Source organism: Centropristis striata, chromosome 23 (assembly GCF_030273125.1).
Source record: "Centropristis striata isolate RG_2023a ecotype Rhode Island chromosome 23, C.striata_1.0, whole genome shotgun sequence".
NCBI lineage: Eukaryota > Metazoa > Chordata > Actinopteri > Perciformes > Serranidae > Centropristis > Centropristis striata.
Genome location: NC_081539.1, coordinates 24,920,794 through 24,937,496, shown reverse-complemented (window position 1 = coordinate 24,937,496; position 16,703 = coordinate 24,920,794). Strand labels below are relative to the sequence as shown.

Here is a 16,703-nt window from a genome sequence, read left to right as displayed (position 1 = left end):
AAAAAAGTATCTCTTGGTACCAGCTACCAGTTCACCATCCGAAAGTTGTATAACAGGAGTACTTTTACTGTTATGTTAATTTAAATAAACTGGTTCAATAAAACTACTTGTGACATGTCATATTTGGCTTTGACTGAATATTTGCTCTCACTTTGCGATAAAAAATATCAGATATGTATCGTATATCGATATTCAGCCTAAATGTATGGGGACATGACTTGTGGTCCATATTGCCCAGCCCAAATCCACCTCATCTAATACATGCAACAGAGAGTTCTTGCTGTAGGTTTACTGGGACTGTGTACAGCTGCAGACCATTTAAACAGGGATGAGCAGCTTTGATCAGAGCTGATGCTAAGGGCAACCTGTCCTTCATGTGTCCATATGACTCATCTTCATTACAGACAAGTTTCAGAAGCCTATAAACAGCCTACCCTGCTGTCATCTTATTCATTTATTATAAAGTATGTTGAGCAAGTGTGTTACTATCAACAGCAGTTATACACATCAACATTAGCTTTCCACAGGGGCTCTCACTGTGATAATGTCCTGTGAAAGTGTTCTAATAACAGAACGACTGCTGGGAAATAGTGATAAATAAGGCGATGTTAAGTGGGGTTCAAGGACTTGTTTTTGGGAAGGATAAACAGGTATTAAGAAGCAGGTTATTCATGACAAATGACATCTTTTCAATGAAAACTCAAGTAGTTTAGGAGCCACTGAGCAGAGAAGTGCCACAATATAGTAAAATATTCTGCTACATTTTTAGCTGGAATTGACTTGGAGCAGCTGTGGGGTATTTTCTTCTAACAACAACAGATGACAGTTGTACCTGAGGGGATCTTTAAGTTCAGGTGACTTCTGTGGTGCAATGCTGTGTATTTCCTTTTGGAGCACTAGTAATTATGTCGGAACCACATGGAAGCTAACAACATGGGCTGGGAACAGACCTTAAGATGCTGAAACATACAAAAGAGCATGCATCTCACTCACTTGTGCATTTATGCCTTCTGTAACCACGCAAATAATAAGTTTGCTGAAAACTAAGATTTTAAAAAATTCTGGCCAGGGTGAAGATTTTCCAGAGCTCCGTTTATGGAGTTGTCAGGTAGAGGGGGAGTTTTTGGCTTGTAATATCAGTGTATCTGCCGTAATCTACTTTGTCAGGCACCAGAAATGCGGCCACGTTTTGTGCATGTGGCTGAAACAGTGCTGGTTCCCACCTTGCTAACTGCACTTAACATGTTTACACATACATGTACACTAACCCTTGTATACTGAGGAACAAAGTCAACAGTATGTAGAGTGTTGTTTACATTTGAACTGAATATAGCACCCGTTCCCAACGGTACGTATATTTTTTTCCTACAATCGTTCTGCTAGGTTGCTCTGAAAACAACTACTGTTTCAATCAAATGATTCCTCACACTGCAAATTATTTGTTTCTTACCAAGATATAAACTTTTTTTTGAAGTGTTAGATAATTTATCTTGTTTTAAGAGTTAATTTCTTATGTTAAGCGTTAAACATGCTTATTTCTAGATTTAACAATCTTAATTTAAGAAATCTTGTCAAGTGAAATTATCTGTCCATGCAGCAAGATCATTTCCCTCACATTTAGTGCTTTTATCTTGTTTTTAGACACACCTTTTTTGCAGTACAGGAACCCAAATTAGGCACAGATTATTTTAACTTGAATCGGTAGTACTGACCTAATCCGGTCTTTACCGTTATGTGCATGTGGGCTATGCACAAGATACACACTTTTTTTTTTTACAGTGTTGTCAGCCAGACAGGAGCACATACTGCACAAGTAAATAGAGTACAACCCCTCCGGACGACATGTAGACTGCAACTGTGTCGTGAGGCATCCCTTGCAATACTGTGTCCTAACTAATGAATGTCCCCTTCTGCTTTGATATAGTAATACATAAAATTCAGTTACAGTTCGCCAAGCTAATGCGATGACGCAGTTTGAATGGAAGCTTTGAAGGGATGGGAATTGTCTGGATTTTATCAAAACTTCAATTTTCTTTTTAGTTCTTTTTTAAAAAGGAATAATTTGGTAATGAAAAAGGTACATTATTTTTAGAAGAATACATTTACAGGTTTAGAATGTATTGATATTTTTGAAATAATCAAATCATGTTTCAAGAACAGTACTGTCACGATATGGCCTAAACTTCTGGGCCAACACCCCATGAACTGAATGATGCTTCCAGGTCTGTCGCTCAAAGCAAAATATAACTTTTTTCTGTTGGCTGGTTGTTCTCAGACAGTTTCTGATTCTAGCCATAAAAATGTTGTTTGAAGTTTTCTTAATCACAACAACAGGAAGCAATTTTATCACCGAAATAATTTGCCATCTCACACAAAATCTTTATCTCTCGACTGTCAACACCAACTAACTGACTGTAGATTTTAATGTGTGCATCACCAGATTCGTTTTAATGCATAGCCACAGCATGGTGCTTAAAATCAGCACGCATGGTTCGGCCATTAGTAGTCTCAGTCTTTTGGTAAGCAGTTCCTTAGCATTCATCAGCCACAGATCAGCTCAACAAGTCATCATTGACTAACCAGTAACAACAATGCTTAAGCTAGGCTTTCAGGCAAATTTGTTCAAAGGTGGACAACACTCAAACCCTTGATATTTCTGATCAGCTAACCACGGCAACAATAGAGACATGCCCTTCATTAATATTAGCCGCAGCAGACTGGTACAGAATAGTGTATTCCACACTTACTAGCAGCAGTAAAGCCAGGGGCTGCCGATGCTTGCATAGCCTCCCTTCTGTAGTCCCTGTCTTTGGGGAAACTGTTGACAACCGCAGTCTTTGTTGCCTCTTTTTGCCTTTGTTCTCTGTGAAAAACAGATACAAGTATGCATGAAAACAGATTTTAGCCATGTATCCAACCGTTATGATTAAAAATAAAAAATAAAGTGTGTACAATCGAGTGGTTTGGGTAAAGGGATTAGATTTACCTCTCCAGCCATTCTTTGGGCTTCTCCCACTGGGACACCTCTGTCCTGCAGTTGTAATAGTATTTCTTTCCAGACGAGCTGATGTGCTCTGACCAGTCGTCACCAGGTTCGTAAGGCTGAGAAGAGGAGCAAATATTTAGGAACATGAGGCCAGACAGACAGAAAACAATTGTGTGCTGGTGTGTTGAGGGGATGTGATGCAAGAGCCTGTAATGAAATCTGAAATGTACAAGAGATATCCACAGAAGCATTTTAAGTGGGAGGGAAGGCTTATTTCAGAGATGGATGAGGATTCTGAAAGTAACCAAAGCAAGAAAGTTGTTTCAAAAGGTTCACTGTAATGTGATTAGCATTTTTTGCTCATTTCCTGCATTGTCACTATTTTACAGTGCAATCCAGTGCTTCCTTATGTTATCCATATTGTCATATCTGTTGCTGAAGCAAAAGCAAACTGGAAATCACTTTATATAAACAGTGTCACTGATCCCTCTCTAGACACTGTTCAACAATTGCGCATTAGATTGTAGATAATGTAACATCTGTGACATACACTCATACTGCATCAGGCTCTTCTCCTTGGTGGTGTGGTGGGTAACAACAGGATTATATAGACCCAGTTTGTGTCTCTTACGATGCCATTGCTTACTTTAGCATTGTAATGAAAGTTTACCCTATTTATCATTGATTAAATCACATTTAATAACTCAACGGGATCCCTTGGGAATTACTTTCTTAGCCAATTAAATAGAGAAATGAGGGTTACAGGAAAACAGATATTACATTTTTGGAATAAGCTTGTTAGAACAGAATTGACATTAACAGATGGTAAACAAAATAAGCAAAATCTTAATTGTGCTAAATGGACCATAAATGTAGCTTAAGACATTTTGGTGAATTAAAAAAGGTGAAAGAGTTATTGGTTTTCTAGCATTTAATGGCATTTGCATTACTCCTCTTTCCCAGTTTTAATTAATATAAAATCTTCCAGTTTTCAAAGATATGATCATGTAGTGGTGCAATTAATGTTTTCTGTTTTTTTACAACAAGAGTAAACAATAAAACTTAATTTCAAAGCTGTAAAACGACAGACCAAAAAAAACAGTTCAGGCTTTTTTACTGGAACAATTAAGTTTAGTCCATCATCTGCCCCGTAGAGGAACACTTACTGTGTCTGAGGTCTTGCTGGGGTTAGAATGTGAGTTGGAGCTATGAAGGGAACTGTGGTTGTGAGAATTTTCTTGTGGAGAATAACTGGTCCCTGCAACAAAACATAAGACAAGGGCAAGACACCATCAGTAACAGCTATAAAGAACAGCACGCCAAGTTCACAGACATGAATAATCAAAAATACATATCAAAATACAAATTCCTTAGTAGTGCCAGACAACAAATATTCTAAGAGCAACTTCACAGACATGCTAAACGTTCTAATGGTGTTTATGATAGGAGTGCAACAGTGCATTTGTGCAGAACAGCCATGGAGATCATAGTCCGATGACATGTATTAATAACTGGGATAATAAAAGTAAAAAAGGACTGTTCCGTCCTTATGCACGTTTTACTTTTTATAATGCTATGAATTTTGGTGTTTTCACTTTGACGGTATTAGAGATGCCTTTTCTTTTAATAGCCTGCTTTGACCTGTTGACTTTTGGGAAAGTGTCCGTTCAGTGTTATACAGTGTAACTAGGCGTAGGGCGACACATCAACGTAGTCCATTACTAGGTAGATACGTCAATTCACGTAACGTACGGTGATGCGTCGCTAATGGTAAATGGACCTGCACTTAACTAACGCTTTTCTAGTCGCTTTGCGACCACTCAAAGTACTTTACACTGCGCTCATTCACCCATTCACACACACATTCATACTGGTGGCAGAGGCTACCCTAAACGGTGCCACCTGCCACCATTGGGGATTCATTCTCACTCCGATGAACGCAGCATCGGGAGCCATTTGGGGTTCAGTATCTTGCTCAAGGATACTTCGACATGTAGACTGCCATGGTCAGGGATCGAACCACCAACTCTCCGATCACTGGACGAACGCTCTACCAACTTAGCCACAGCCGCCAATAAAGTAAGAGGAAGTGCAGAAAATGTTAGATGGCCACCATGGAGCAAGCTGAGGCGAAAAAACCTCGCCAATGAGCATCCAAAGTGTGGGAGTATTTTGTGCAGTGAATGCACAACATGGTGCTCTGCAAATGAGAAATGGCATATCACAGCAGTACAACAGCAATGCATGAGCACTTGAAGCTGAAGCATCCCGCTGTGATTTTGCCCTGTAGAGACACATGATGTTGCACATTTTTACTGTAAGATGTTCTGTTAATGGTAATTAAAGTGACTTGAATGGTACATTGTGTATTATTTTGCTGTTGTATTGCTAAATGTAGATTGTATTACATTCCTTTTAGTTAAATGGAACACGCTCTTACATTAACTTTGTTTCGAGGAGACTTTATATTGGAATGTAAAACACAGATTACCAGTTCAAACAGTTGGGGAATAAAGCCCTGCAGTGCATACTTTGTTTTTTGTATTTGTCTGTTTTAAGTGAAGATATTGACTATAATATTGAAATATAAATGCAAAATTTGTTATGTTAATCGATAGATTGATCTAAAAAAATAATCGATAGATAATGTTCCTTATTTTTATAATGCAAATAATTCACCAGAGTTGCCAGTGGGCAAACGCTACCTAGCAATAGGATTTTGTCTGTTCTTGACACTTGCACTTCTGTCCATTACAAACCAAAAAGGAATTGTATCCTTGTACATTTGGGTTGTTTATTTCCGCTGTATCAAACTCGCACTGTTACAATCCTGATATACAGAATCATGATAACATTCTTGTATTTTACAGTCACACTGTGCAAGATGGGGCTTAGAAGTCTGGGTTGTAAAACTATGTCAGATTGTGCAATAAATATTTTGAGGGATGGTACAGTGAATGCCTGGATTACATGTTAATAGAAAAAAACATGACATCAACTAAGGTTATCTATCTGTACTGATCTGATGTAAAAGTAGAGAAAAGGATAAACAAGCTGTGGTCACACCACTGGCACGTTAATGCATTGAAACCTCAAAAGAGGAGGAGGACTGCGAAGCCGCAGCAGTATGCTAGCTTGCCAGTGGATTCTGGTTAATGTTATGTCATATTGGAATTTGCTGGTTTGTAAATGTGGGCAGTAACAGCAGTCACACTGTGGGAATTTGGTCATAAATTACCGAAACTGTCAATTGTGACAAGCTGTTTCCAACTCTTTAAATTTGCTGCCTGATCTGTGGATTTAGACAATAAGATCCTGTTCCACCATTTTACATTGACAACAAAATTCATGATTTATGATTCTCTCTGAAATGATATCGCTGTCATTTTAAAAATAGTGTGATGCCAATTTTTTTTCCTCATATGTACCTAAAATTGTCACAAATCTGGCTCTCTACTTTGGAAGCGCAACAAAAAAGGACTGTGTTTTTTAAAAAGGATTAGTGTTATCGCATGAATATTAAAATTGTTTTACAATAAGTCCCAGTGCTGAGCTGCCTTCCTGGTGGTTCTGATCTGAAAACACCGCCAACACCACAACAGGTAAGTGTAGCAATCTCGTGGCAAGACTGAGCCTGTCTTTGTTCATCTCATCTTCTCAGCTCTGCCCAACTATTATTAGATGCTACAAGTGTAAGCACTTCTGGATATTTTGACATTTGTAACATTTTTAAAATTGCTTTGCACTTATAATTATACGTCAGTGAGGCAGACCACAGCAGGAGAGACACGCTCGAATGAAAGACTTCTGGTGACAAGGTTCTCTAATGTACAGCAGAGGGTGGACGATGCACTGAGCATCACCGTCCTTGTGGCCATTCAGAGCGGTCTGTCACAAGCTGTACACAAACAGGATCAGCAACAATCTGTGGCATGACCAGTACTGCAAATTATAGGTTTCAGCTTGTAAACTGTGGCCTTCAATAGGGCTTTTTACTGTAATTTTATCTGCAGCTGGATCAAAAACATACCACAAGTTAATGATGAAATTGTGCTGGTATCATAACAACAACAAACAAAATGAAAATATTGTGTCAATACTAACAACAGACAATTGAAGCTACTGATGGATATAAATAGATCTTGATTGCAACTTTTTATTTCTAAGCTAGACAAGCCTGTCTTAAACCTTGCTGCAATTACCGGTACTGTGGAAACAAATCAGTTCAACCCTTTTGTACAGGGACATAATGGTTCTCACAACTGTATTTGGATGGGTGCAGTCACTAAGATCTTCAATTACTAGTTCTCATCATCTCATCACAGCTATGTTTGGAACACAGCGAGGTAAAGCTTTTTAAGAGTAAAATTCAAGCAGCACGTTCAAGGTACCTTAACCAGAAAATTTTAAATGCAGTTGTGAAAACAACATTTATAGAATTAATTTTAATCCGACAGCAATCTATGTATAGTCACACTCTGTTAATTTACTTGAGTTATTAACTTGGATTGTATACTGTTCTTGTACTTTCTCATTTAGAGATAAGGTCATTGCCACCTCTGGTGGGACAGGCCAGGAGTAGACAAACAAATATGATAACTAAAAGCAACTATCAAAATTAGGAATTTTCACAACCCTATGGACAGCACAGGCCATATCTGGTCATTCTGGAACTGTTACAGCCCCAAACTGTGTTTCCTTGAGGCATGTTTCCAAACTCTGAAAGTCACTGCTTAGACATTTATGCACTCCAGGTATTTGACAGAGCTTTGATATCTTCATCTGTTGGTTTAACAGATCACATTAGATATGTTCTGAAATGGTAGTGATGCAATTAAGCTGGACATTTCTTTAAGGGAAGAGCCACAACTCTGTTGGGCTTCTTAACATACAAAAACAAACAGTCCACACGCAATCACACAGTGGTGTGAAATCCTGATGCGTCATTTCACCCACTAACAACCTCAGGCTGAGTATAGACAACCCAACAGCAGCCAAAAGACTCATTTTCATCAACAGAGTTGACTTCAGCTACAACTGATAATAATCATGTCGCCGTTGATGTTTGTAACTGCTTTAAGTAACAGTTGGGGTCAGCTACAAATGAGAATCTTGCTACCCAAATATTAGACATGTCTTTATTGTTTTTATATGTTTTTTATTTTTTTAAGAGGGAATAGGATCTCAAGAGATTTGTAAGCCTCCGAGCTCAAGGACTCCAGGTATTTTACCAACCAGTGAATTGATTCTAAATGGAACTAGATATTCTGAGCCCACCCTAATCATGTAATAATTTGTTGACAGTTTAAATATTAGAATTTATACATAATGACATCAGAGGAGGTACACCTCCACAATATGCCACTTGGCATATGCTACTCATCCCAGTTCTTGTGGCGCAATGTTACTTTTTAACATCACCATTCTTGCTGCAGAATCATGAAGACATGATTATATGAATCATCCTCATCAGGAACGGCACAGGTGGTATTTTTGCAGGTGCACATTACAAGAGATGGATGACTCCAAGTCTTCAATAAAATAAAAAAATAAAAAATCAGTCGTATGAGGGAAGCCAACAACTTACACACAAATCAGGGAAAGTACCATTAGTAAATAAGTTGGCAGTTTTTACAATTACATTTACTTTCTTACTTTACTTTCAACAAAAGTTTCTAGCAAGTAACATGTTTAGTCGAAGTTATTGGTTTTTACACCGGAAAACACAACTGTTATTCAGCAGTCAATAACGTCTACATTTGATCCCAAAGATTGTTTGTCAATCCAACCACACACGTTGCTCTCACTGGTAACTGCAGATATGACCTGCCACGCAATGGTCGTGCTGCTAGATGGCAGAACACACAAAACACTAACCAGAATGGTCTATACAGAATGCAGAATATGACCTGTAGCTGAAATTACAACAGACTGATGAGCTTGCATGGTTAGGATTTCCTCACAGCTTTTGATTCATCCATTTTACACCCCAGAGGTGAGCCCACACACTGGTGGTATCTTGATGCATATCACAGCATCAGAATATGTCAAGGCATTCCTGAATAAAAGACACAGCTAACTTACTCTATGCCTGCTGCTGTCTGTATCTGCAATTTAGAAATAAGGTTCTTTCATTGGCTAAAACCGAAAGACACACCTTAAAACCCTACACATGCCCATTAAAAGAGCTTCATGGTTTCTGACAGGGCTCAGAGCATAGCAACAAAAACAACTCTCAAAAAGTCTAGTATTTCAGACTGTAAATAATAGTGATGCAGGGGTAGAAAAAGCACTCACTGCCCAGCATGGTAGTTTGCCCCACTGAACATCAACCAACTTGAGCAGTTCCCCTGCTGCGCCTGCTAGAATGCAGGTCTCCTCTGGTGCCTCTCCCTGGTCTATGGCTCCTAGCTTAGTCCAGACAAAAGTTGTGATTTGATTTAAAAGGGCATTTAAGAGGCAGAAGAACTGAACAACGTGCCAGTTCTCTCTGTGGAGATTCTACATACTCAAGCAAAATACAGCACAACTTTGCTTAAAATGATTCAATTACGGTCTTTACTCGCAAAGACGGTCCCTCTCCTCGTTCTCGCGGTCCATTGCTACAAGGAAATCCTTTATCTCCTTTGTCATGCACAACGTCACATATTTTCCACTGGTTCACATTGATCCTGTCTCTGTTTCTACCTCCAAAGGCGGTACGGGGGGGGTCCTCCATTACACCTCTGGGAGGTTCAGATTGAAGGCAAAACGTCACAGAGGTGTAAATAATGGCAGTCTGTTAGCTCTGTCTCTCCTGTTGCTATTCGCAGTATCGTTAACACCATTAGCTGCTAGCTGCCGGCGCAGCCACCGTCATGTTGAGACCCGTGTGCAGGCAATTGATATTCTCTAATTTCATGTACAGCCACTTTAATAAACCTATAGGATCCAAACCTCTTAAATATAATTCTGTTTAAGAATTCCTGTCAACATTGGCGAGTAAAAACATTAGCGAGTAAAATAATCAGTTAAGATTCTTTTTAGACAGCTGAGAAAGGCTATCACTTAACAGCCTGTAGCTACAACCTGAAAATAAGGAGAGCAGCATTGGTTTACAGAGTGAACAGCTAAACCTTTTCAAACTGCAATATGGCAAAATTCTCATGAAGTTCAATAGCATAGACATTTGTGTTTATGGTGAATGTGTCATCAATTGCACTACAGAGCAAATTTAGCATTTATTTGTTTATACTAGTCAGGTCTTTAGCTGCTCCACTATGTTCACTAGCTAGTTACTAACTGTCTGCTTTTTGATGCTGGGCAGGTACCGTACAGTGAGTTTATCAGAGCTTGGTTGGTCTGAACAGCTGCCTGCTGCAGCTGGAGACAGTGCAGATGACAACAGTGAGACTTAACCAAAACAGTTCAATTGAAGCAGAAAAACAAAACAATGAACTGGATAACATGAAAGTGCTCCACAGAGCTAAAGGGGAGCTGCAGAGACAGGTGATCATCCTCTGTTTTCTCCTCTACAAGTGACACCTTTCGCTTTACATAAAAGACATATTGTACATGAGGAAATTTCAGCAATGACACTCAATATTTGTAGAGAACTTTGATCTTTAACGTTAGCTCTTTATATCATTAGCCCTCTTGTTGTAGCACTCTGACACTAAATTTTCCACCATTGTCATGTCTCCTTACTCTCGTCACTTTATGAGTGAAACCTTGCTACTCTGGGCTGTGACTCTGCTGCTGCTGCTGCACAGAGCAGACATTTTTATGTTTATATTTGTAGCCATCCCCATAGAGTTTAGTATAGTTGCTGTAGTATTGATAACATAAGTATTTTGCAAATTAGACATTCTTTATGTAATGAATGTGGGATACCTGAAAATAAACTAAAAAAATAGCAAAATGACAATGAGACTGTGGGAAAGTAATGCATTGTTGAGCCTGAACAATGTTTGACATCAGTAACAGACAACCACCGCAAGCCTACTATTCATTTAAAAGTATAGATCTAATACCCATTTCCTTTGAAAATACTAGAATGCAAACACTGGTCTGTGTCCGTGAGTCATGTTTAGACATGTGACTCAGCACAAATGTTAAGCTAGATATTTAATCTTTGTTGATGAAAACTGTTTTCAGAAACTTTGCTAGAATCACAAGACAATAGGGGTGTCACGACACCCCACTACACATCATGTAATATATATATTTTTAAAAACAAGCACTGAAAACTGAAGAAAGGCCAGAGATTTTAAATGCAGTGTCTTCTGCCGCATACAATTATTTTAATTTTCTTTACACCTACGTTCTCCATTTTCTTCAGAAGCTGTCAGGGATTTTTTTTATCTGATCACATGTTGAAATTAGTACATTACAAACTAATTTAACTTGGCTAAAACTAATCACTTACTTTATAATAACCAGCTGGCCTCAACACGATGACACTTTAACTATATAGTAGAAACCTAGTCTGATGCAGTCTAAACCAAAAATCACTCAGTTTAATGGTAAATAGTAGGGCTCAGGCAATATGCTCTTTACACGATTCAATACTATCACAATACTTTGATGATGATTCAATATATCATTTCTAGGTATTGCAAAAAGTACTGTGATTAGATACTATGATCCAATAGAGCTGTGTTTACTTTCTCCAACATCAGACAATGGGAAAAAGTAAAATTTGAAACTTCTTGAGTCTGAGGGATTCCTAAAAACAACGCATATCACATGTCTGTCTGACTTAATTTTAGCATCATCCTACATAAACTGCACAGAAAAGTGGGGAATAAAATGTACAGCAGAATGGCTAAAATGTATATATAGTTTCCAAAGTAAACTACAATGCCACTTATTGATTTTATATTTTTTTTATTATTAAAAATGGCTAAAATCTTTTATACATTTCTAAATTGTGTGCAGTGAGTGATTCACTCACTCCCTTTTGCCCCTATCTATATCATTCTGTTTATCAGAGCACTATGACACAAAAATTTGCATGCTAGCTTATGCCATGGTCCCTCCATGTCACTTATCGCTGGTTGCGCTACATAGAGAGGAGGAGGAGAAGGAGCAGAACCCCTACGTTAGCTGCAGCAGCAAATCGAATTCAGCCAGCTGGTGGGCAGCGTCAGCGCTGGGTTTAACCCGTGTAACGGCACCATCCAGCAGACCCAGATCAGAGTCCCGCCACTAGGGTTTGTGCTGGCAGAAATAGATTTGCTACAATCTTGAAGTTCTGCCTACCCAGATCGTCTCTTTGTTTAGGTTGAAACGGATATGATAGTTACTCAAAGACTACCAAAATAAAAGCAGCAATTTCCTTCCGCCCCTTGCTTTGAAGACAGATTAAGCTTTTCTGCTAAACATAATAACAGCACAAGGATTGCTAAAATAATAAAAAGCACTTAGGTCGTTTTATTTAAAAAGGTGACACTGTGCCTCGTAAAATTTGTACACACATTCCAGTTACTGTATTTGTGTTGTTCAGGGTCATATTGTTAGTTCTGGATCTACAAGGTAACCCGCCGACTGGCAATATCTCTACGAGGCAAAAGAAACACACATACTGCGCTTACTCAATTGTTTTGTAGTCTGTTGTCTGTAGACAGAGATGTTGCACATAGTAGTGACTGCTGCAGCTCAACATTAGTCCTACAAACGTTTCATCAATGTATCCCTCAACGGCGGCTACACAAAACGGTATTTGGAAACTCAACTCCAGCAGTTCAACACAACTCTCATGTCAAACTAAGAATAAGCCCTACAAAAATGCTTTTCTCACACCAAAAATAAAAGCTTACCGCATGCACTGATCAAACTGCCTGACACTGCCAAAAATCAAATGTTGTGCAATGGAGGAAAGATTTGTTATATTGTGTTTGAGTTGTAAAAACTACAAACTAACTTTTCATCCATGAAAATCAACTCAAACCTTGAAAACTGTACTTCTAGGGTTCATCCTTTTATGAGTAAGCACTTTCAAGGTATCTACAGATCATTTCCAGACTCTTTATGCATTTATCATCATATCTTTGTTCTAGAGCTCAATTAAATTGACACCGTTTATTTCACAATCTGTTATAAATTTATCAACAGAAGACTTCACTTGAGTCATTTCAATAGATTTTTGGTCCTGTAAGTGATTGTAAAGATGGAGGACTATATTCAACGCATTTTCCAAACTCTCAAGACTTTGCACAAACCCTGTACTTCTGACACATGATTAGTGAAAGATGCTGAATAAATGCAAATATATACCCTAAACAGGGCTAAAAGACACATTTCTCCTCACAAGATATTTCCTTCAACATGTGGATGTTTGGACAGTGTGAGGTGTTACACACTCAGGAAATATCTAAGTTTGTGCTTTCAACTACAGAAACCACAATAAAAAGGCTGAGGTTTACTCAACTGATTCAAAAGCAAAAGAGCTTCTTGATAAAATAGAAACTTAGTTGGTTTCGCGTAAGGTTCATCAGTAAATCTGTGTTTTGCTTGTTTAAGCCAAAACTTCAACATCTGAAATACCTTCTACTTCACATCAAAATAAATTAATTGCAGCATTATCTGTAGCCGTTTAAACGAGTGCTTTGTTGTTAGACTACACCCATTTTTGTCTGAATAACCACTGTGTCTCACCTCCATCTCTGTCTCTTGCCCGGTGTGTATGGACAGCCTTTGCTCTGCTGTGCCCTGTGCTGTCGATGTGTTTGTTTTCAGGGCTGTCAGACCTCCTGAGCATTTTGCAGGGAGGAGTGACATCTGAGGAGTCTCGCATCTTTTCATGTCGGTGGTCCCCTCCTGGATGGCTCTTGGACGAATATTTGAGAGTCTGTGGACACAAATAAAACACCTCACTACAATCTAGTATCTTGTACATACAATGATTTTATCACTTTAATCACCATCACAAGGTCTCTCAAACCAGTGTTACCCTGTTTAACATTATTTTTTGTATTTTTTATTTAGTGTTTATTTGATATGGACATTGCAATTACATTGGACAGACCAGATGCATTGTTTAAGTGGTTCAGCACAAGTGGGAAGTTTTTGAAAAGATAGGGCAATTAAAATAACAAGAATGGAAAAAGAAAGGACCAGACAAAGTTAGGGGGAAAAAACCCAGCAACAAAACAATGGGAAAAAGAAGTCAAAGAATTACAAGCTATTTTCAATAAGGAACACAAAAAGGCAACAGAGCAAAGCCAATATGAGCAAGCAGTAAACCAGTTAAAAACTATTCATGTGTGCACTGTTGATTAGATTTTAGCCACTGTTTGAGTCCTTTGTTAAAAGCTTTACTATTGGTCTCTAATTTTAACTCAGTACTACAATTTCAAAGTGTTTGTGGATCAAAATTTTAATATTTAAGGAATACATTTGGGGAGCTAATCTCCAATCGTACAGCTAACTGTTTATAATTTGAAAGCAGTATTTTTATCAATTATTTGTAGTGCTAAAATACCTGTGTTAGTACACTTGCAGTAGTTTCTAGCAAGGAAACAATTTACTTTGTTACTAGGTTAAGTTCAACCCATTTAACAATTCTAATCTGTTAATGGAGTGTCCTTTATTGCATTTAAATTAGGGTTTGTTATTTGTTTTTATTTATTATTGAATTTTTATTATTATTTTGTTACTTAAAAACAAATCTGAAAAAGAATGTTGTTGAACAGCAATATTAATATCACAATTTTAATAAATGTTGTGGAGATGCAGAGAAAATTTGTGTTTCTGTAAGCAGAAAATGTGCCGAGTTTATTTATATTAAAATAAGAAATATCATAAAAATAAACACCATAAACACCCAATGTTACATATGTAACATCACATATCTTTGACATTTAGGGGTAGTATTTTTTTTAAAAACATCAGAAATGTGTTCATAATTTTCTTTCAAGGATAAATCAAAGTACTCCAAGTATATACTGCAAAACAAGATAAAAACAACTACATTCAAAATGTACTTAATTAGCAGTGACGAAGTCTAATACTAGGTTGTCTGATAAAATGGTCTGTTTACTTTGTCATTATCAGAAATCATAAATATGTCAGAACCATAAGTAAATTGTTTTCTTGCTAGAAACAACTGCAGCCCTACTAACATAGGTATTTTGGCTAATAGGCATTTTAGCACTTCAAATAATTGATAAAATTAATGCTTTCAAATTATAAAGTTAGCTGTATTATTGGAGATTAGCTCCCCAAATGGTACTGACATATTTATGATTTCTGATAATGACAAAGTAAACAGACCATTTTTATCAGACAACCTAGTATTAGACTTCGTCACTGCTAGTTAAGTACATTTTGAATTGAATTGTTTTGATCTTGTTTTGCAGTATATACTTGGAGTACTTTGATGTTTGGAGAGCTTAGCTAGCTATCTCCTTAAAATGACAGATTGCGGTCAGGCCCTAATCGGACTGGCTAGCATCAAGCTAACAGTAACAGCTAGCATTAGCTTTGAGCTGCTACAAAACTCGCCTGTACCTTTTCCAAAAGAGCTGAATTCGACGGATACATTCGGTCTATGTTGTCTTTACCTGACTATATTTACGCTAAGAAGTATTTACAGTGTTCATACGGCAATTCCAAACAATATCATTTACTTTTCAGATTATTTTCCGCACTGACTGGGCCTGTTGTGCTTCAGAAGCCTGCACTAGAGTGTCCATTTTAATCTGATTTGCTGCTAGCAGGCTAACAGGCTAGAGCTAGCCAGCAGTACCTGATAGGGCTGAGAATCTCTTCGGTCGCACCTGCAAATAAAAGGAAAAACAGTTGTGAATATTAACCTTCAAATGTCAATATTGAGAAAAAGTGCCGCAACAGCTGAACGTGCAAGTTTCCAAATACTTATTTTGGTTTCAGTAAAAATGGCGGATTGTCAAAGCGGAGCTAGGAGGAAAAGGAGAATGTGAAGAAGTAAAAAGATGTTTATTTACCCATCGCCGAGTCTCGGTTGTTTCCTTGCATACATTACCATCAATGCCCTGTTAGTGTGTTTAGAGTGGGAGGGGAAACACTGATAACGAGACTATGTTTTCTTGTTGATTCAGCGACCTAAAATCGTCAATTATTTCAACCGAGCTACTGGTTATTTCACTGCTATGGCAGCACTGGTCTGAAGAGCGCCTCACTCAGTCCATCTCCACTCACACACACACACAGCCTGTCTCTCTACCAGTGGAGCTGCGCGCTGGGTTGCCAGATATTCACCAGTATGGGGAAGCCTCGGCAAATCAAGCTACCTTCGAAAAGTGTCATGTAATCATATTATGCAATATAAGCAACATGAGACGCGGTTGCATTTTGGTTATTAAACATGAGTGCGTATTTTCTATATCACTCGGCTGTTACAATTGATTTTGCAGACAATAATAGCACATCTCCTCAACACAGACTGAGATTGAAACATAAAAATGGAAGGAATGGTCTATGAAAATCCTCATGAGTTAGTCACAGGTGTCAGGGGTGTGACTTATTTAATAATAATTCCCAAAAAATTGGGAATTTAGGTCATATATGACTCAATGACGTGATCTGACGCAGTGTCAGTTAGTGTAACCAGTATTTTTCCCCCATAAAAATCTGATTATATACAGGGAAATAAATGTGAACTAAAATGAGAAAAAATACAATCAAAAGCTTACATTGCAACACTATGGTATATAACAAATTTTTACATAATTTGTCAATACTTTTGAAAGAAATG

General features: G+C 37.9%; 1 protein-coding gene across 2 annotated transcripts in view; it reads right to left on the bottom strand.

Annotated features, from left to right (window-relative positions):
• The window catches only part of waca (WW domain containing adaptor with coiled-coil a), a 32,531-nt gene extending 16,379 nt beyond the window's left edge, over positions 1-16,152 (bottom strand). For both annotated transcript variants that reach the window (XM_059327194.1, XM_059327195.1), the window contains exons 1-6: positions 15,934-16,152; positions 15,717-15,747; positions 13,625-13,817; positions 4,153-4,244; positions 2,987-3,102; positions 2,748-2,863 (exon numbers count right to left, since the gene is read on the bottom strand). In XM_059327194.1, coding sequence (XP_059183177.1) covers positions 2,748-2,863; positions 2,987-3,102; positions 4,153-4,244; positions 13,625-13,817; positions 15,717-15,747; positions 15,934-15,974 — 589 coding nt within the window. In that variant the 5' untranslated portion in view covers positions 15,975-16,152. The remainder of the gene's footprint in view (positions 1-2,747; positions 2,864-2,986; positions 3,103-4,152; positions 4,245-13,624; positions 13,818-15,716; positions 15,748-15,933) is intronic.
• Positions 16,153-16,703: the final 551 nt, after the last annotated feature.